Source organism: Poecilia latipinna, unplaced genomic scaffold (genome assembly GCF_001443285.1).
Source record: "Poecilia latipinna isolate Pla-1442-1.1 unplaced genomic scaffold, P_latipinna-1.0 Scaffold1611, whole genome shotgun sequence".
In the NCBI taxonomy this organism is placed as follows: Eukaryota; Metazoa; Chordata; class Actinopteri; order Cyprinodontiformes; family Poeciliidae; genus Poecilia; species Poecilia latipinna.
In genome coordinates this window covers 54336-76234 of record NW_015114227.1, presented here as the reverse complement: position 1 = coordinate 76234, position 21899 = coordinate 54336, and the positions used below count along the sequence as shown (strand labels likewise).

The 21899-nt window shown below is 39.5% G+C and overlaps 1 protein-coding gene across 1 annotated transcript in view; it reads left to right on the top strand.

Annotated features, from left to right (window-relative positions):
- Window positions 1-4820: 4820 nt before the first annotated feature.
- LOC106963989 (guanine nucleotide-binding protein G(o) subunit alpha-like) overlaps window positions 4821-21899 on the top strand; it is a 68777-nt gene continuing 51698 nt past the window's right edge. Inside the window, exons 1-2 of the mRNA XM_015059194.1 lie at window positions 4821-5545; window positions 6173-6215. Coding sequence (XP_014914680.1) covers window positions 5428-5545; window positions 6173-6215 — 161 coding nt within the window. The 5' untranslated portion in view covers window positions 4821-5427. The remainder of the gene's footprint in view (window positions 5546-6172; window positions 6216-21899) is intronic.

Here is a 21899-nt window from a genome sequence, read left to right as displayed (position 1 = left end):
AAAACAAGTGAATCTGAAAGGAGATCAAAAAAGGCAGAACTGAGCAGACTAAAATGATATTGTCTAAAAACGATTTTGGTAAGGTAAGGTAAAAAACTTTATTAATCCCATAGGGAAATTAAGATTGTCTGTTGCTCACACATTAATTCACATCCACACGCATTAAAAGTGATCTAGTAAAAAGAACTTAAATACAATAAATACATTAAAAATGCTAATTACTCCATCTCCCTCCTTTAACCTTCCCAGAAGTCACAGCATTGTGAAGCCTGATGGTCCGTGGGACAAAGGAGTTTTTAAACCTCTCAGTTGAACATCCCAGTGAAAGAAGCCTGTTTGTGGACCAGTCTTCAGGCCTGAACAGGGTGAAGTGGAAGAAGAAACTGCTGTCAGCGCATATTTCACATGTATTGTGTTGCAGAAATGGGTTTCAGCTTCCTCAGTTCCTCGCTGCCAGTCAGTGGGTCCCACCTCACGCAGTTTGAGGCAATCTTCTAGTTCTTACACTTTCCCACAAAGTCTTGCATCACATCACTATTTCTTGTCTGTATCTCTCTCGCTCTGTGTGTGTGTGTGTGTATGCGTGTGCGTGTGTGTGTGTGTGTGTGTGTGTGTGTGTGTTGTGGTGCTTCTATAACAGAAACCACAGTCTGCTGAGAGAGTTCACATCTAACAGAAAATCGAAACAAACTTTATGCTAGCCTCGTGTTTCTATGTACATGTCCTTCAAAGTGGCTGTGGTTCGCTTTATACATTAAAATTTGTAACTTAATGATCTGTTATACTGTTAAAATGTATATTTTCTTGAAGCTTAACATTTCCTGATGTTAACATTTCCTGATGCTCAGCTAACTGTTGTCTAAAGGTGGGTTTATTCTATTATAGATAATATCGTATTGGATGTTGATCTTTTCAACTAGAAGTCATAAAAGAAAAGTTCATTCGACTATTAAGGTTTTATTTACTCTGTTCTTTACTGGATTATAAGATTGGTCCAATCTAATTTCAAGGCTACAAAACACACAGATTCCACACTGTCCATATTTACACAAAGATGAAACCAAACTAGATAGTAAACTGTATGTATGTGAAAACTAAGTACATCCCATAATTCAGTAGAAAGTAGTTAGAAGTTGGTCAGACTTGGAGTTTCCCTCCACTCTGCTACCTGCAGCGCTGCTTCTTCGCTGTGGTGACTCAGTTGGCCTGTCTTGTAGCTGTCAGTCAGATTTTTTCACATTTGTCTTTACAGCAGTTCAGTATGCTAGGAGTTCATGGTCCCCCATGTGACTGCGAGGTGCCCAGGCCTTGTGGTTGCACAGCACCTCCCCCACCGCGCCTGAAAGTTGGTGTGAGCAGTTTGTGCTGATCTGCTGCGCTTGCTTTTTGCTAACATGGTGCAGTGCATCATGAACCAACTTCATTCAGACGTAGACCTGAACACCTAAAACATGCCACCACGTTCTCCATTGCTCTAAACAGCCACACTTACTGAAACTTTTTTCTAATTGTCCTGATATGAACTTTAACATTTCACAAACTTGAAATGTTGAAGTTTGCAAAATGTTTGCTGTGAAAAACATTGTGAAAAACAAATAAAGCTCCCTGTTGGTGTATTTCTGCCACCTGCAGAAATACACCACTCCTGGTTAAAAATAACCAATCAGAGCCAGGAGGAAGTTCTTAGTGCTGTCAATCTGCTTCGGTATGCGCTACTCGATGTCCAAATTGCATGGAAACAAATTAGCGTTCCATAAAAGCTGTTTATCCACCATCATCGATAACCATGCTAACTAGCCTGAGCATCCGTGGCATGATTGACAGTGCCAAGATCCGCCTCCTCCTGGCTCTGATTGGTTGTTTCTGACCAAACTGTGTATTTCTGCAGATGGCAGTAGGACAGGAACTGGATTTTTTTTCACTGACTTTTCATCTCATTTTATTCTGTCATGGCAAAGTGACAGTTTTAACATATACATACATACATTCTGATGTGTAACGATGGCACTTGACAAAATGTAATGCTTCTATTGCTGACTGTGTGTTCTATGACTTTGTTTTTTATGATGTCAGACACTTTGAACTGCCTTATTGCTGAAATATGCTAGAAATAAACTTGAACTTGAAACTTGATTAAAAATATATTTGTAAAAGTTACCTACTGCAGCTTTAAATGTTTCTACTTGTGAGTACCATTTCTGAATGATGAAAATGGCTTGATTCTCAGATTAATGAGGAGCACTGCCTGGACTTTCGACTGTAGCGTGGTGTTAACACATTCCTCTTACACAACCAGAATGGCTGCTTTCATAGAGACATTAACAGTGATTAGTTAAAAAAGGCCTTTGATTAGCATTAACTGGCTGCTACTTTTATACTTAAATCCTGCAGGAGTTGCAAGGAAGAAGGATTCACACACAAACTTAATTTTGGCCTCATTATTTTGTTTGAGATCTTCATTTTTATTAAGTTTTAATGTGAAAACTATTTTTCCATGACTGCATGAAGAAAATGGGCTATTCATTTTATACAGTGAAGTTATACAGGCACACATGGAAAGCTGTTTATTGTCGGGTGGAAAAATACAGAACATTCCTCTTTTTGAGAAAAAAAGTATTTTGACATAAGTCTTTTTATTCTCAACATAGTTCGAGTCCTTTCAGTCACTTTCTGTTCCTTTATATTTTGAAATAGTGTTAAAGTGGTCTTGTGAAACAATTCTTCAGTTTTTCACTGATCTTGTCTTAGAGGATGATTTTTTTTAATCAGTGCTGTCAAATATTAGAACGTGTCACTTTTTATCACTTGTAACATTTCTGAATATTGTGACTTGGCACAAAAAATATTTTAATTAAATGTATAGAGATGCTATTATCAGTTCAAAGTGGAAATCTAAAACCTTTGTAAGCAGTGTTGTGTGTCTTTAAAGATAGAAAACTGGAGAAATTGAGTTTGATAAAAACGTTGCAGGCAAAAACTACATCAGAGAAATCGTTTCTGACGGTGACCTTGATGACTGAAACAGTTAATCATCCACTGAAGGATATCTGAAAGCATTTTCATTCAGGCAAGCTGAGGACCGGAGCTATTTTTGACTCCATTAATAGTTTATCAATTTTTGCTTTTCGTTGAACAGATTATTTATAATCCTTTGTCTCTGCTGGTGAAACACTTGTATGGCTGCCTTTAGAAAATTGAAGCTGGAAGAACGACGGCAGGAGGACCACTTTAAGATTCAGCTGGATTCAATGGGAGCAAATGGTTTTAAGTAGATGACTTGATTATTGACAGACAGCTGATAAGAGGGTCGGCAGAATGTTTCTGCAGTCATTGCAGTTAATCTTTTCCTTGTGCAGGAATGGACTGTGATCATTCAGACATAAAATAATACCTGGATGTGAAGGAGTGACCAGGGTTATGTCGACATAATGGGAAAAATAGAAAAATCCAATTTAAAACTTGGTCTTTGGCGTCTTTAAAGCTTGTCAGGAAGATGTTTTCTTTGGTTGAGTTAAAAAATGACAAAGGGCAAATGGCTCCTATAAAGCAGTGATAAATCTATTCATTGTTTTTTTCATCACCAAAGGGTGAAAGTCTAAAGCCTTTATCCTTCTTGCTTGTAGAGATTCTACTACAGTTTTTCCTTCTACTCAATTTTACATTAAAATGCGTGGACACAGAAAGATGTGAACAGCCAGTTTCTGTAGTGATGACCTCCCAGTGGAGGGTGTCACCAGCTCCGTTCCCATTAAGCATAAAATTGCGCAAATTGGAATTACAAGAATAAATTTGCTTAATGAAAATTCTGCAATTTAGAAAAGCTCACATTTTTCTATAAAATGTTTGGGCTAGGATGAGGAAGTTTTTCATCTGTATCAAAGTGAGTGTATTTCGCAAAACTGCAATAGAAACACTTTTTTTTTCCCATCACCTGAGTCACGTGATCCACAACTGGATGTTACTACTGGTGGAAACTACAAAGAAGACAACAGGAAGTAGTAGGAGGAAGCTGGGGCATGATTGTAAACAAATTGTATTTGTTATTTAAATAAAACACTGCAATTGCAAATTTGTGTTTTTTCAACATTAACAGAACATCCACAAAGTTTTACACACATTTGTAATGGAAGCGCAGACTGTCTGCTTAGCATAACTTTGGTGTATTTGACAGCAATATTTGCTCCTCTATTGGTCTGATTTTATGTTCTGATTTTTGGGTTTAGCTGAAAGCCATAATCATCAAAATGATGACTCTGGACTGGTGGTTGAAATCTCCCACCGGAGCTGACTCACTTACATTCTGTGCCTCATCACCCCTCCCTTGGATCCTGTGACCTTAATAAAAGTTAAATTTAGTTTGAAATGAAAAGAGAACAGTTGTAGTTTGCAAATCTTTCAGAAAACTCCTAATGCGTTTTGTTTCAATTTCACAATTGGTCAAGACTGCAGTCATCACTTTTTCTAGAGGCCTTTTCCTTCCACTAAACTTTCCGGGAGTGTCCTTCTGTGGCTAACTTGCTGTTTGTTGGCCAACTGTCAAGTCAGCAGTTTAGGAAAGTCTAAAACCACAGATTCTTCAGGAAAAAAAAAATTAATTCATCTTGTCATGTTTATGTTGTTAGACAAACTGAGTTTTATGTTTTTGGTATAAGACAAAAACAGACAAATCCACAAAATGTTTTACTTTTCAACTGAATTTTTAATGCAAATTAACATTTATTTACATAAATACAAGAACATTTCTGCGTTGCTCTAATTTATTTAGTTGCACGTGTTTCACTTCGCACCACCAGGCCGCGCCACAGGGAGCGGCTGGACGCTCTCCCGCACTAACTGTTACTGCTGTGACGTCAGCAAGCCGCAAGTGAACGAAGGAACCAACGGAGGAGAGATCGAGCCCTTACCGGATCTACCGGGAGGCAGCAGAGCTACAGAGCGAGTCCCCGCAGCGCGCCCCGGAGGAGCCGAACGGAGGAAACGGTCCGCTGTGCGCCAGCCGCAGGAAGAAGCACCAAGCGATGCGAGCGCAGCCCACCGCCGCCCAGTAACCAGCCGAACCAGCGCCGAGGAGACCCGAAGGGACGGAGGTTTCCACCGTCAGGAGAACGCCACGAAAACGGACACGAAGCCAGCTGCGGTGGCTCCACCGTGCTCGCTTCCTTTCTTCTGGATCACACCGACAGGATCGCCGATTTAATGCGCTAACGGAGCGTCTGCGTCCGGCTTGAGAGAGAAAGAGGGATCTGCCCAGAGAGAACCAGGGGATCGAAGGCAGAGCTCAGAAAAGGTGGAAATATTCACAATTCAAAGGATCTGCAGTCAGATTTGATATTTTCCCCTCCTCTCTGATATAAACCCGCTGGTCTGGTGCGTTTTCGTTGCGTGGATCCTGGTACCGGTAACGCCATCAAGCTGTGTTCTCTAACCATGGGATGTACGCTGAGCGCAGAGGAGAGGGCGGCTCTGGACCGGAGCAAAGCCATCGAGAAGAACCTGAAGGAGGACGGGCTGACTGCGGCCAAAGATGTCAAACTGCTGCTGCTCGGTAAGGCCGAGGGACGGGGAGCGGGGAGCGGGCCAGCCTGGGCGGCGGAAGGTGTGGCGGTGATGGAGGGAACCGGGGGAGTAAAATTACAGCAGAAACACGACGCCTCAGAGATAAGAAGAAAAATGAGAATTGAATTCATGGGCGTCATGAATTGTCATTTTTTTCTAAAATACAACCTAAATTTTTTTTAGTCACATTTAATAAATGAGGGAGTTTAAGTGATGAAAAAGGTGTGGCAGGTGGTAAAATGTTCCAGAAAGCAACAGAGAGGTGAGAGCTGCAGATGGAAAAAATGGCAGGTTGCAGCAGCAGCAGCAGGCCCAGCAGCAGTGTTTGCTCATTATTGATTCTTTTTAGGGAGCGCAACCTTTAAGGATTTAATCTGTTTGTCAAACTAAGTCACAAGATGGAGGGTGGAGGAAGAAAATGAGGAGAAAAGGTGCAGCCACTTTCTCCATCATTTTTATCTGCACCCCCTGCTGCTCAGCTCAAGCTCCCATTTCTTCCTCTGTTCCTCCCACTCCCTCCTCTACCTCCCTTCTGTCTATCACACGCATACACACACGCACACATACACACACACACACACTGTTTACACTGATTTCTTCTGTCTTTCTCCCTCAGGGGCTGGAGAGTCAGGGAAAAGCACCATCGTCAAACAAATGAAGTAAGTCCTCCATAATCACGGTCCAGTAACTCTGTAAAGGTTCCCCTCATCCTTCCTCTCCCACTTTGCTTCCTTCTGTTTTTTTTTTTTGTTTTTTTTAATCGGTGAATGTAAAATGTACAGTAGAAGTCTTCAGTGAGTCTGCAGGTCCACCTGCTCAAACCGACCCAGATCCACGGAGCTGAGAGCGGCACACGCTCGGGTGTGGATATGCAGAAATGCAGTTGGTTTGATCGATAAAAGCTCAGTGGGGGGATCAGCTGCTGGAGGCAGCAGGGTGTTGTCACTGCTGTGCTAAACCTCCAGTTTTTTACTACTGCAAACTGTTTGGTTTTGCAATTTCAACGGCTGTTTTGTCTTTCTGCAGAGCTTTCTTCCTTTTCCGCTGTCTCTTTTCTCGTCTTGGTGGATGAAATGCTCAGTAAATCAAACCCAGTGGCTCACAAAAGTATTCATGCTGCATGAATTTTTCCACATTTAATAAACTTGCAACCACAAACTTTAATAGAGTTTATTGAGACTTATTGGGGCAAAATAGTAAAGTGGCAGAAAATGGTTGTGTGCATTTGTATTCAAGTGTTAGGTCTAGTGTGTTTCTTGCAGCCAAATGCAAGTAGAGCTGAAATGTTTAATCAGTTTAGTGTTTAGTATTTGATTAATCCTTAACTGGCTTATATAGACTCAAAAAATGCTATTTTCTGAAAGAGTAACACAATTCAAGCAGTAAACTGTGTCAAAAATGTATATATTTGCATTAAGATGAAAAAGAAACCTTTCATCTGTAAATATGTTCCATCCTGAACTCCTAAGGTGGGAAAGTTTTAGCTTCATCTGGTTCAAATTCTTAAAAAAAAACCTCACTTTAGACACCTTTTGCTATCCAATTACTAATCCATTAATAATAATAATCATCATCATAATCAGCCCTACCCTGTATTGATGCCCAGTCCAGTAGAAATGGCCAAGCTAATCACATGTTGATGTTAGAAATGGTTGTTAGCAGCAGATTCATCCTTTGCTACAAATGATCAAATGTAAACTAAAGGAATGCCGTGTTTGCATTTAAGACTATAAAATGTTTATTTCCTAAGAAGGAACTTAATTGTTTTAATGTAATTTAAATATTGTATAGAAAGGCTTAAATAGTTAAATAAAACATGTGCAGAATGTGCCAATTTGTTTTTACCTGATGAATCGACAGAATAATCATTTACTGCAGCACTTGTTAGGTTCAAGTGGGACTTTCAACACTGGTGAATTCTTCAACATAGACCTGATTATTTTTTATTCTCTCCTGAAATTAAGGAAATGGGGGCCGATTTATCGGTTCAAACCTATCAAATACATCGAAGTCTGTTTCTGTGTTGTGGCACAATGTGAACAGGTTTACTGTGTGTGAACATATTTACCCATCACTACAGTAGTTGTTTGTTTCCCAACATGCATGGTGTGTTCAGCCTCTGAAGGTTTTCAGATCTTCATTCCAGTGTCACATGCTGCTGGTTTACAGGGCTTGGTGGTGTTGTTAAATTTAAAAAGAAACAGAGGCTTTTGCTTTGTGTTTGAAGCAGATCTCTGATAAATAACTGAAAGATTTAATGAGCTAAAGAGAAGAATGGAGTCCAGGGAGAAAGCTGCCCTGAAGAACATCCAGGTCTCCTGCTCTGAGGTCCTGTGACGTTCCTCCACCTCCTCCTCTGAATGCTGCCTCCTCATTGGTCCGCAGGCGCGGAAGAACAGTTGCTAACCTTCCTGCAGTTTGGTTGCACTTTAAAAATGTTGCGAATTTTGACAGAGCTGCAGTTTTCATGCTCTGCAGCTTTGAAGAAGAAGGAAGCCCGAGCTTCCCTCCGTGTTTAGCAAACTGATTATCCGGACCGGTTCTGCAGAATAAACTTAAACACATTTGCTGACATGGTGTAAGTTAGTAGAGGAAAATGGTCCAGATGAGGCTGGCATGTTGTTTTCTAAAGGAAATGAGATCCAGGTTGATTTAGATTATTAGTGTCTGATGTAATGCATTATTATAATTGCAGTTTTTACTGGAGCCTCATAGGTGGCGATCATGTGCTGGTCTGTCAGCTGTCTAATCAAAGGACAGAAGAAGAATCCATAAGCTCAAACCTCTCTGCTCTTTATTTCTTCAGAACTGATGATCTTATTGTTCCTCTTGGTCTGCTTGTGGTTTGAATATAACTTTCTTTATTAGTTGTTTGTCAGGCTCGTGAATTTCTGTTAAATTTGTCTTTTTCAGATGTTTTTTTTTCCAGACATTGTGCCTTACTATATTGTCCAGGATAAACGATGTGCTTTTTAGTCTGATTTCCATTTAATTGACACATTTTATCCTTTTTAGCCACATAACAACTTGAGTTTAACATTCTGTCCATCTGTATTTAGATTTTTTTACACTGATGGAAAACCTTTAGATAAATCACATTTCACCGAAAGGAATAATTTAATTTTTGTCAGCGAGGGTGATACAATATTATTAATATTTGACAATATATTGCTGAATATTGCAATAAATATGTTAACTAAAACAAATATTTCCCTCCCTTCTTTTTTTAATTTCCATCATCATGGTGCCTCCACTACTTTCTCTAAATTTTAGGATTTAAACAAAAAAACTTTGCTGATCCAAAGCGAAACAAAATATTGTTGTAACTGAAATCATCCAAGTATCTTCAAATAGTCGTTTTGAGTAGTGATGCTGTGGGAAGGATTTCCTGTATCAGCCAGGCTTACAACCAAGCTGAAGACGCCTCTGACTGAAAACTGATATTGTATCATGACAAGCTAACAGCTCAGAAATGGAGCTTCTGCCAAAAAAAGGTGCAAAAAGCTGAAAACAGCCACTGCCAAATCAGAGTCCACCTCCAGTTTGTTGGTTTGTGGGGAATACAGATAATAAAACCAAACTAGGCTGAGGGTAAATCCGGGGAATTCTTTTCATTTAATGTTATTAAAGTGATAAAAAAGAAATCCAGATCCAATCTGAGTCAGAACAGGTTTGGACTTTTGGGGACTACTTGCTTGGAAATAAAAACCTGTTTCTTTTCCCGGCTGCTCAGGTTTTCTGTGATTGAATCTGTAATAAGTGGATTTTTCCTCACTGATCTGGGGTCAGTTCTGATTTTAAATCCAACCCCAGTGCTGCTGGTTTCCTCCTGCAGACGCTGAACCTTCATCTGCTTGAGTGGCTTCATTAAAGCTGCCTGGTAATTATGTCTCCTATGGTTTCATGATGTACTTAATGATGTTTCTGTTGGGACTCACCTGTGCTACTTAGCGCAGATCTTCCTACATCTGTGACATGTTTTCTGTTTCCCAGTGTTTTCATAGGCGTCAGTCCAGTAATCCCATAATAAACCAGCTGGTTTTACTGGAGTTAGACGCACATTTAGCTCATATAATTTAAAAAGAAGTTAGCTCTTCAGTATTAGCTTCTGCTAGTTAGCGTGTTGGTGTAGTACTAATGTTTATTTGTGTTTGTTTCTAATGGTTTTTTGACCTTTAACCTCTTGGATGTTGTCCTGTGTGTAAACTGTGGGCAGCTACTGCAGTGAAACTCCATCTAACAGGCTGATTATATTATTATGTTTCAAAGCTTCAATTCATAACAGCTGGAAATTGAGATAAAAGGAAGTCGGTGAAGAAAATCGATTAATTGTTTGATTTTTTTTTCATTTACATTTAAATTCTTTTTTTCTCAACAATATTTAAACATAGGTGTTTGAGAGGGAAGACATCACCATTTTTGATGGGGAATTATGCCATTATTCTCAGCGCCGTGTGTGTGTGTGTGTGTGTGTGTGCGTGTGTGTGTGTGTGTGTGTATGTGTGTGTGAAGAAGCCACCCACATCAGTGGATTAGATTTAAATTTAACGGTGTGTCACAGCTGTGTGTCTGATCCCAGAGAGTGGATCAGTAGTCCATTACCACCCTACAAAAACCGTGTCCATCAAGTTGGTTTTATCGGAGTTAATTATGTTTTTAGGTAATAGATTCCTAAATGTTTTTAGCTCTGAGCTGATGTTGTCTCTGTACAGATTAGTGTTTAATGAGACGATACTGTCAGGATCATAGCAGCTCATTAAAGGGGCCGTATTATGTGAATTATTTTGAGCTTTACATCATGTTATAAAGTTATTCAATCATCCAACACATACCTAGAGTATTGTTTTGATTCTTTCGTGCATGTTTGAGAAATCCTTTAATCTCCATGGCAACCATTCAGCTGTCCAAAATGCCTGGTTGGACCTAGCTCCCCCTCTGAGACGCAGCTTCTCACCAGAGCTGTAGTTTGTAAGCTTCCGAGCTTCTGCTTCACAGAGCAGCCTTCTCCTACGACTGCCCCACTCTGCTCCTTCAGACTAGCCAGCAGCAATTAGCAAACACCTGGTGGAACTGCTGAGCTCATTATAGGAGCTTCTTCTCAGTCAAAGGGTTAACAGAGGAGCCATGTTGTGATGACTTTCAGAAGGTGGAGTTTCAGAAAGAGCAGGAATTTTTAAAGCGATAGAGGCCCGATTTCAAGGTGCTAAATTACAAAGTGAAATTTCTTTTAAATCATATGTGAAATGCATAGCTTTTTATTACATCTGAAGTCAACATAGTTAATTTAGTGGGCTATAAAATGGGACTGTGCCTGAAAAACATATTATACTATAATTTCTGTAATAGATTCTTTAAATGCTGTACAGATTCTTGCTTAATAAGACGCTTCAGTCAAGGTCACAATAACTCAATAGGAAGAGCTGCCATCATCTCATCAGATAGTGACCAACTCTATAGCTGAACTTCAGAGATGTGGAGGTTTTCTGCAGGTACATGTGGATGACGGTCTGCGTCTGTGTTTGGACACATGATCTGTCAGAGACGTGATAATTGGGCGAGTGACCAAAGGGACCGGGTCGTGTGTGAACAGCCAAGCTGCATGCAGGAAACACCATCTGTGTTTGGAGCCTGTGTGTGTTCAGACGTGTTCAATGGCTTTCTCGCCGCCAAGCTGCCAAACTGACCTCTCCAGCAGCGATCAGTGTGTGTGCGAGTGTGTGTGTGTGCTGAGGAAACTAGACTAATAAGAGGAAGTTTCTCCCATAAATGAGCAGAAGTGAGGAAGCCATTTTCAGGTGCAGCCATGATGATTAGAAGAAATGTTAGTTTTCGCAGTTCTTTCTAATTCTGGTCTGAAATGTTTATATTTTAACTTTAAATCCTGAGCTGCAGGGCCTGGCTCTGTTTGATGAAACTCCAGAGACCGGAGGAAGAGCATCATAAATCCAGAGTTGAATTATTCCTGCTTCACATGCCCCGAAGATGTAAGGATTTCTTTTAAAGTCTGCCTCATTAGCTCACAATTTAAAACTCAATTTGGTCTTAAAAGATATTTAAGTCTTCCAAAAAGCATCATACAGTTGGAATGCAATAAATAAAGAAAATAACTGCAATAGTTTTAATAATACATAATTAATTAAAAAATTAAATTGTTAAAATGTATAAGAATGATCAAGGGCATCATTTTGTTAATTTTTAGGATTTTTTTCCCCAAAAATTGTTTCCAGCTCTATATTGACGTTTGGTTCAGACAACAAGATCTTGTAATTGAACACCATTACCATGGTAACTGTTTTGATGAGTGAGTGTGTGAAGATTTGAATACATGTCAGCCAAATTATCCTTCTAAATTAAAGCCAGAGCCAGACTGAACCATAACACTGCAAATAGAAGTGGTTCTAATACTGAGTCCTGAGGGACACCATTAGTAATGAGTTTCTGTTTTCTTTAAATGAAAATACTTAAAAAACAAAACTGGTTGTGCATACATACACATGCTGTTTCCTTTAACATTTATTGTGTTACTTTTGAAGTTTATGTATTTATAGTTGACGCTGAACCAGAGTTTGATTCTGACAGCAAGTGACTTGGAAGTGAAACCATCTGCCTGCACACGTCGTTCTCACAAGGAAGATCATCACAGCAGCCAACCAGAAAACCCAGTGCTGTTGAGTTTCTGTTTCAGCATCGTGTGCAGCATCAAGTGTTTTCAACAAATCAGTGAAAAGCGCTGCAACACATTGGCTTTTGCTAAGTGCTTCAGTGATGTCAGTCCGTTTAGTTTCCACACCACGACCCTCTTGATTTTGGCGGCAGACTAGATTTCGAAACGGCCAAACTCGTTTTTTTTGTAACCACATGAAAAGAGGCGTCTTCCAGCCAGCAGAGCACAGCAGCAAACTGGGCAGGGCAGCTCTGTGTTTCTGTTTCACTCAGACACAGAAACTTTACCCCCACTACTTTGTTAGACTTTGTTAAACTTCAGGACTGTATGTTTTAGTGATTTTGATACCAGAACATTTTTTTAAGTTTGGTATGTCTTGATATTAGTAAGTGGACCTAGTCTAGTTAAACTGGTCTAACTAGTTTCAAATGTTTTCTGGTGTTGGGGATCAGACCTTGGAGAAAATAACGGAGATCTTTCAAAAAAAAAATGTAAGTTCTAAGTTGTTAGAAGAGAACAAAAACGATGTCCTGTAGCAGTCAGTCCTGCAACGAATCAGAAGCATCCTCTGACCAAAGACTTTCTGTGGTTTGAAAGCTTCCGTGAAGCCTCCTTTCCAACTCCTTTTTTGATTTGGAGTCGTAGTTCTGGAATTATTTTAGCTTTTAGGATGTTTATCAGCTGCTCCCAGTTGGAAACAGTACCTTGTTGGCACGGTTACGAATCATAGTGACTGTCCAAAAGTAAAAAAAAGTGAAACCCTTTAGCTGCACAGCCTCCAAAACCAGAGGAAGTCATTATCCTAACACACAAAGCTTCAACCAAAGAAGAGAAGTCTAAAAATCTCCAATATGCTGCCAGCAATTATAGAGTTAAGATCGAAAAAACAATTCAACAAATATAATGGCTAAAACTCAGCAATATGAAGAAGAGTTCATAACAAGGTTATGTTTATATGGAAGCTGTTTTTTAGCTGTTTTGATCAGTGACATCACAGATAAACTGCTTATTTTGGCTGCTGGAGGGAACTCACACTGAACATTTGAAGCTGAATGGATGACCATCAAATGTCACCAGATGTTTCAAGAGGCCATTTTGGTAAATGTCACAAAGCAGCTGTTTGGTCCTGAATTTATAAAAACAAACATGTAGCTGCAAAAGAGAGATGCATGGAAAAACATAAGTGAATTAGTGGAGGTAATGTCGTTACCAAGCCCTTATAAAGAGCACCACCCATACATTTAACTGAATTTACTTAATTCCTTGGATGTTGGCTGGTGAAAACATGAAATGATTTCACCAGCAGAGTTCATGAGTTGTTCATGAAAAAGCATCAACTCATTTAGTACTTCTTCTAGTTTTTTTCCCGCTTTGGTTTCTTCAGGCCTTTTGGTCGTCACAAGAGTCATCCATGACCTCTTTTTACTGTTTATTAAAACCCAAAGGCAGCTCCTCTTTCAATCATTAACTGTCTTCAACCCACATAAAGCAATATAAACAGAGGATGTCATACCATAAACACAGTTTATAGTCCTGGAATGGCTGCAGTAGGGGATGTGTCCTCTCCAGCTAATGACTTCTAAATGCTTGGATTGTTGGGAACATTTCAACTAAATATGCACCAGGATTTGTTTACTGAAAAAAAAAAAAATCGGAAGTTGTCCCAGGAGAAATCTGTCAATCATTTACATCCCTGTAGCTGATGGTAGGTAATGACTAGGATTATTATTTTTCATTAGTTTTATTGAGGTTGGGAATCCAGTAAAAGTGCATGAAAAGCCCCAAAATGTGGAGTATCCCTAACGTGTTTTGGCTTTTTAATGTATGTTAGCCTTCAGAACTGCTTTAATTTGCCATAAAAAGATTCAAGAAGCAGTGCAGAACATTCCTCTAAAGGTTTTGGTCCATTTGGACAAAGTTTGTTGCAGTTTTGTCAGCTGCACATATGTGGATTTACTGTTTCCCTACATTACAAAGTTGGTCTGAGGTCTGACACTGGATACTGGAGGATCTTATGTTTAGGATCAAAGTTTTCAGATGTCTGCTCTGTGGCACGGTGCATTGTCCTGCTGGAGGTAGACAGATCCACACCTAATAGGGTGGACATCGTCGACTTCTTTGGTTGTCTTGATGCATAATAAGTGTAATAAAAATAATAATAATAATTGATCTCCCATATCATTACACAGACACCAGGAGCCTGAAGCAGTAAAATATGTTTCAGTCAGTAAGAGTTTTCATCTGAAAAATATCAGACCTTTACACGCACCAAACTTTTGCTTTTTGAAGGAAATTGTTGTCTTTTCTGCTCAAAGAACATTAGTATGTTGTGCTAAAACTTTCTCAGCGTATGAAGAGTCATGGAGACTTTGACATCGCTGTTGCAGGCTGTAGTTCAGTTTGAACAGAGTTTGAAGGAATTTGTTACTTGCAGGGTATGAATCATTTCAGAGGAAGCCTGAGTCTTCTCCAGCCTGATTAAAGACAGCTGCTTAGTGAACTCACTTAATAATAAAGTTAACCAGCATTGATGTACAGTCGTCTAATTATTTTGATTAGACTTTCTCAGCAGTGAACACCACAAACCTTTTCCCCATCTTGCATTATGATCTAAGTAAAGATGTCAAATTGAGCCTCTGTCTTCCATTTTAGTTTTTTCTGTGTCTTTCTCGCTCCGTGTGTTTGGGCCTCGCTGACATGATTGGAGGCGACCGGCCGAAGGGAGAACAAACGCTGTCCGTCCCTCGCGGCTGCGCCGCTTCCCACAGGCTGTTCCCACCGTGTGTGCGCGGCTTTTCTCCCTACAGCAGGAGATAATTAGGTTTAAGCCTCAGAACAGGAGAATAAAACGGGGGAAGGAGGGGGAACATGGAGGAGAAAAAGGTGGTGGTTTTCATGCTGAGTGGCAAAGGGGGCGGATATAGCTGGAGGGAGAGAAAGGGAGAATTTAATGAAAGAAAATGAATGTTTAGAGCACAGAGGTGGATTAAAATAAGCAAAGTTCTGCTGAATTATTCTCTCCTCTAAGTTTGAAATAGCGATGAAGACAGAGGAGTGACATGATCGTAAAAAGGAGGAGAGTAGGGCAGGGAAATTGATTTTTTTACTTTCAGATTCTGGTGAAGTGATGTGGAAGTGTGAAAGAGGCTGGTGAGGGGAAAAAAAGGAGGAACTAGAGACGTTCTGAGCTAAGAGAGGCCAGCGGGTGAAAGAACATGTTCTCACTTATTAAGCAAGCTGGAGAAGGTGCCAAAGAGGGTTGATAGGACCGGAGCAAAGGGCGCTCTGCTCCTGGACTCCAGACTCTGGATTCAGCGATAATTATTAGCCTCCTTTTCCAGAGATGAATCAGAAAACAGAGGGAGTGCTTGAGTTGGGCACTGATTCAATCTGTTCATCTGAATCTCTCCATCAACCTTATCCTTGTAAATCGTTGGCTAAAGGTATCTAATGATCTGCTTAGTATTGTAGTGATACGATTGGCTGCCCTGTTATGATTAAAAAAAAAAAAAAAAAAAACTTTTTTTTTTACTTTTTGATTTTGGGACAATTTTTTTCCGAGTGTGACTGGAGAAAATTCTGATTCATCCACTTGTTGATATGATAAACACACTTCCTCAGTGACTGTAATGGCTGTTGGCATGTGGTGAAATGGAAATATAAAGCTGTCTGTCATCAGTATAAATATTCAAAAACAGACCAATAATATGCCCTGATGAAACTAGATAGGTGGGGGCTCTGTAAGGAATAAAGAGTGACCCGAGACTGGAGCCCTGAGGAGCCCCACATGTGATTTCTTTCTTTTTTTGTTTTTTTGTTTTTGTGGTGATACAGAAATCTAAAGTTGCGTGTCGTCAATATAAGTATTCTAGAAGAGACTAGTAATCTGCTATGAGCGGTGTGGTTTGTAATGAATAAAAAGTGACCAGAGAGCGGAGCCCTGAGGAGCCCCACATGTGATTTTTCTTCAATCAGGTTTATATGCAGCCAAATAACACAGAGTAGTTCTTGTCAACCAAAATACTTTGAACTAATGAAGTACAGTACTTGTACATTGACACCAAAGCTTGTTATTTTAAAACTAATTGATTTCATTGAAAAATTAGCAAATTAATTCCTCAACCTGGAAAAATACCCTTAGTAGTTTACTGTGGTGAGCTTGACGGAGGAGACAGAGACTCCTGAAAGGTTTTTACTGGGACCTGAGCTGCATGAATATTATATCTACTGTTCCTCTGTCCACTTTGTTTCAGTTTTTAGTGACTGCGAACCATCTCTGGCTCTGTTTGCATCTGCTCAGCACGATGCCTGTGTGTGTGGTCTGTGCTCTAATCAGAGCTTCTTATGAAAAACAAAGCTCCTTTGTTGCACCAACGTGTGGTAGGTTTGTGTGTATGTACGCCTTTACACACTTTTAGGAATGTGTGTGTGTGTTCTGTATTCTCTCTGTTCATGTGTTGTGTGACTGTGAGTGTTTATTTTTGTGTTAGACCTATTTGGCAGATTTGATGTTGGTTCAGAGAGCTGAAAGACAAAGGAATCCTTTTACTGTGACCCAACTCAGCTGATCTGAAGTCAGCTGACGGTGACTGTGGCTCGGTTTGTAGCTGCAGGAAAGGAGGTTTGGATCACACCTCGGTCAGAACAGAAGTACATTTAAGCTGTACTGTGCATTTTCAGTCTTAAAGGCAGTTTATGTTCAGATGCATGACGGAGACTGAATTATTTGATGTTTTTGTTTATTTTTTTATGTATGGCCTGGTATTTGCAGAGGTTAGGAACCACAGCCGAACACGATTAGCTAAGATCTCTTGGTCTCCCTTCAAAAAAAAGCCAATTTTAAATGTCATATTTTCATTAGCTGTAAGTGGAAAATGATAACGAGTTAGAGAAATGAACACCAGTCTTTGTCCAATTAAATGTGTTAGTGATGGAGTTCCTAACATAAATGGACTTTTCTGTAATATTCTAATTTATTGAATTGCCTGTTTTTCAGTTTTATTGGAAGTTTGTTATGTTTGGAGTTTGTTCAGCTTTTCAGTATAATAAATTCCAAAAATTGACTCCACCTGTGGACGGACAGAAATGTATCTGCAAGCTGGTAGAGATATCTGAAGAGACTTGCAGCTGTAATTGCAATAAAAATGGTTTTACACTGCTAAAAACAATTGCATGCCACACTTTTGTGACTTTTATGTTAAAACAATCTGAAAACCACATTTCCCCCCTTTTGACAGTTGTGTCATACTTTGTGTTGGTAAATCCCTGATTGGACATTTTCTCTTTTATTGTGATTGGAAGGAATCATTGACTTAAAATTCACTCGTATATCTTGTTGAACAGTTATTTGTAAGTTAGTTTTGTCTTAAATATTTGCACCAGAAACTAGAAATGAATACTTGGTGAGACTTTGTTTTGTGCTGTAAATGGGTGATGCAGTGAGTTTTTATGAGCCTGGGTTGGTTAAACCAATTAAAACTTTTCTCTTGAGTATTTTTCCTTTGGTTTTGGAAAATAAAAGCCTGGGCAGGAACCACTGCAAGGTTTACTGCAGGTTAACACACAGCAGCTTTAGAAGACCAAGGTGTGCCTTTATTAAAAAGATCAGCTTCATCCTGGTTAGAGATTTCCTAAGATTCAAAACAAAAGACGAGGAATAATTTCAATAAATGTCTTGTTTTATAGTGATTCTAAAGCGATCACTGGAATGTCGTTGTGCCTAAAAACTGGTTTCTGCTCATTTCCTTCCAAGTAATTTATTAATATTGAATCATGAGAGGACAGGAAATGTGAATAATTCCATTTTGACATTATATCTGAGGTGATCTGATTAAAGCTGTGTCCCTGTTTTCCCCCTCCCTCCGTCTCATTACCCCAGTCACTCCCCATCTGGATAGCCGATCTTCGAATCATTCAAAGCACCTCCAACAAAGCACATGATGCCGGCTGTAATGCTGATCATATCAACATTTCCTGGAGCAACCACTTCCTGTAACTCTACTGACTATTGGAAATGCAGAAGTGTTCCTTTATGTCACCCTCACTGTTTGGTAATCACTCAGTAAAAACCCCCAGAGGGCTTTCTCCTTTCAGTCTGATCGGATTTTTCTTGGCTGACATATTTACGCAGCGTGTTTCTTTGTAGCGTTCTGCCAGCAGAAACTGCAGGACATTTGTTTGTTTGCAGGACTTCAGAAATAATAGGATCTGTGTGGAGCATATGATGCAAAAACTGTTAGAGGGATATTAAAGAGCACAGTTAGAATTGGATATTTGAGATAAAGCCAACTCTGCAGTGTGCAGCTGGCAGATAAACTGAATTTGCTGCAGAGACACTTCCCTTTGCTTTCTTTGCATTCAGTATGCAGACTCCAGCATAGCTTGGTTTTTATGATTTATTAGGAAGGCTCCTGCTTCTAATTCATTTTTAATATACATGTAACAATATTCTGAATTTCTGCACAGACCCAGCCTTTGTTTTTGCCTGATTTTATCAGATCACGCTGTGTGAATAAAGTCGGGATTTGATTTGAGCAAAGCAAATTCCCCTCACCTCCTTTGATAGGGGATTTGAGTGAACACATAATCGTACAGAGTCTTATTTAAGTCTCATCTCTGCTGCCTTGGAAGAGAAACAGAAAAAAGACGCAGATAAAGTCAGATTTGTTGGTATCTTGGATGTTTATGGTACAGAAAGAGTTCAGGAGGAATTTTTTCTAAAGGCTGCAGAAAGCAGAACAAAAGCTGCCAAAATGAGGTCAGATTTGGTCAGCACATACTAATAATGCTTACTTTAAGTTTTTTCAGTGTAAATATATTAACACTGCCACACTAAACGGTGGAACAGTTTTTAACACTGTTACCTCACAGAAAGAACATCCTGGACTTCAGTATCATCTGGGACATTTCTGTGTAGTTTGCATGTTCTCCATGCCCATGCATTGGTTTGCAGCTTCCTCCTATACAGCCCACATGCTAACATGTTAGCCTTAGTGGCTACTCTGAAATTATTCACTTATTCCTGGGTTTTTCTTTGAACCGTTAAAGAAAAATCCAGATTATTCATTAAAAATTCATCTATTTGCAGATTTTTTCGTACAGCATATCTAAAATTGGGACTGATATTAAACTAGGATTAGATATCAGTCAGTATTAATAATTATTGATTAGATTTTGGTTTAAAATATCTGAATTTCTGCCAACATGGCCTTTTCTGTTTTATCCAGTTTTCTCTTCACCTGTTGTACTCATTTTCTCCTTTCACTCCACAATGTTGTTTTTTACTTTTAGGTATTTATGAGTCACGGTGGGGAAACCTTAACTGCAAGTTGGTCAACTGGTTGTTGCTTGGTAACCAACGTGAGTTGCTAGGTAACCAAAGAGCCATTGAGTTAACCCTAGCCTTGCTTAGTCCACTGTGAATGTTTGAGTAGTTAAAGTCTTTCCTCTGCCTACATCCCCCAGAATGCTGCGCGGTGTTCAGAGTTCAGTCCATACTCACTTTTTGCACCACTTTCAGCAAGTTGCAACCTATGTTTTCTCTGATTCCTTTTCAGTTCCATCAAGCGGATACTTTCTGTAGAAGAAAAACTTTTGAAAGAAGACCGTTTTATAAATGTTTACAATCGATTGACTCACCTTTTCTGATTAGCCTGAATGGAGCGTTTGAGAAAGAGTCTGAGATTCTTGATACCTGTTGGGAGGAGAGAACTTGACTATTATCTTCTAAAAAATGCTTAGAATTAAAGGTCATTGTTTTATTCAGTACAATGCTCTCTACAGACCCTATTGTTGAAAAAAAAGGAAAGAATAGAAATTCATTTGTTGTCCCACACTGGGGAAATTCTGGTGTAACTGCAACAAAGTGACAGGAAGCCAAAGCAAGTAGGTTCACACAAAGATACACGAGACCATATGAATTATATATATCGAAATACAAACTATAGATACATCAGCAGTTGGATAAGTCAGTGTAGTTTCCCTCTGCACATAGTGAGGACAGAAACTGTTTTGAAAGTCCAGCCACACATTGTACTTGGTCTTCTTCAGTGGTATAAATATCCCTGACAAAAATTACTTGATAAGATTTTTTTGCTTTTCTGTCAAGACTTTGCCTTTAATGGACGATAATTATTTTTTTAAAATAAGCAGCATGACTAATTACAGTTTTAACAGTAGCTTTAGCTTTAGCTAACTATATTAATTCTGTAATACTAGGATGGTAAACATTAAGATCATGTCAACATTTTCCAATCCTCCACCAGCTCAGATCGTCATATTCTCCCTACTTCTTCAAGGATGAAAAATGAAGTGGAGCAGGAGGAGAGGAGTTAAAAAAGCGGAAATAATTAGGACCGAGGAGTTGGAAAGGTTGAAAGACAATAGTACCAGGAGGAAAGGGAAGTGACACAGAGGAAAACAGAGTGCAGTGTTGAAGCCTTCACAGAGAGGAAGAGGAGGATGCATGATGGAGGGATGAAAGGCAAGTTGGCAGCGGAGAGAGGCAGATAGAGATACCAGGTGACAGAGGAACAGAGAGATGATGGCAGACAGATTTAATGAGGTCTCCCTAGATGTAATCCTGAGCTGTAATTATTCTGCTCTGCTGTCTGCCTGGCTTTACATGCAAGCATGTGCAGCTTCTAACAGCCCTGCTGAAGCAGCCGCAGCAGATTGGCTCCCCTGGCAGAGGGGCTCTTCATCAGCAGATGACCAAAGCTGGAGCCAGAGGACTCCTCCCTGTCAGAGCCGCAAGTTATGAGACTCCTGTTTGCGTTGCCGCATGGGGAATGCTAGCCTCGCTGCATACGACACGCGGCGGCCATATTTAGGTTGTGAGAGGTGCCTACACACCGACTCATTCTTTACATTTGTGCAGTTTTACAGATATGCTTTTTATCTGTTGCTGCATAAAAATCTGAGCTTTCTGTCACAGATTTTACTATTAGTCAGTTATTGTCTCTTGAGAATGATAAACAGTTTGAACTCGACTGGTTCAGCTGCAGATGGATCACTTTTAACACAGTTAACACAGTTAAAAGTGTTAAAAGGGCTGGACAATATTGCTGAAAAACGTATCGCAACATAAGGGTTTCATATTAGTTGATATTGATCATTAATGATTAGTTTTTTGTTTTAATTATCTGAAAAACTCCCAAACTGGCAGGAGGAACCTTTCCTGTTTGACTCCATGTCTGTTTTTTATTTTTAGGCAGTTATGAGACACTGCGGCAAAACTTTAAATTACTGCTGCGCATGTTACTCAGTAGGTTGTTGCTAGGTAACCAAAGAGCGAGTGAGTTAATTGATCCCACTAACTTTGCTTAGAGGTTGAGCAGCCAAAGACTTTAATCTGTCTAAATCCCCCAGAATGCTGTGCGGTTCTGGATCTGACTTCAGTGAGATTATTTAACGTTGTAGGGTTATCTATTGATATCGATCATACATGTTGTTATTGATTTACTGTCGAGCACTGAAGGAGCTTACTTGGTGTAAAATTGAACTCTTCATCGGTCTTAATGAGAATTAAGACAACAAATTAAACATCTGTAGGTTCAAACCAAAGAGTTGAATCAACAAAGGGTGATATTTTCCCTCATTTTCTAGAGCTGCATGATATTGGAAAAAACTCATGTTGTGATATTTTTTCTAACCCTGCAATATATTTTGCAAATGGAGA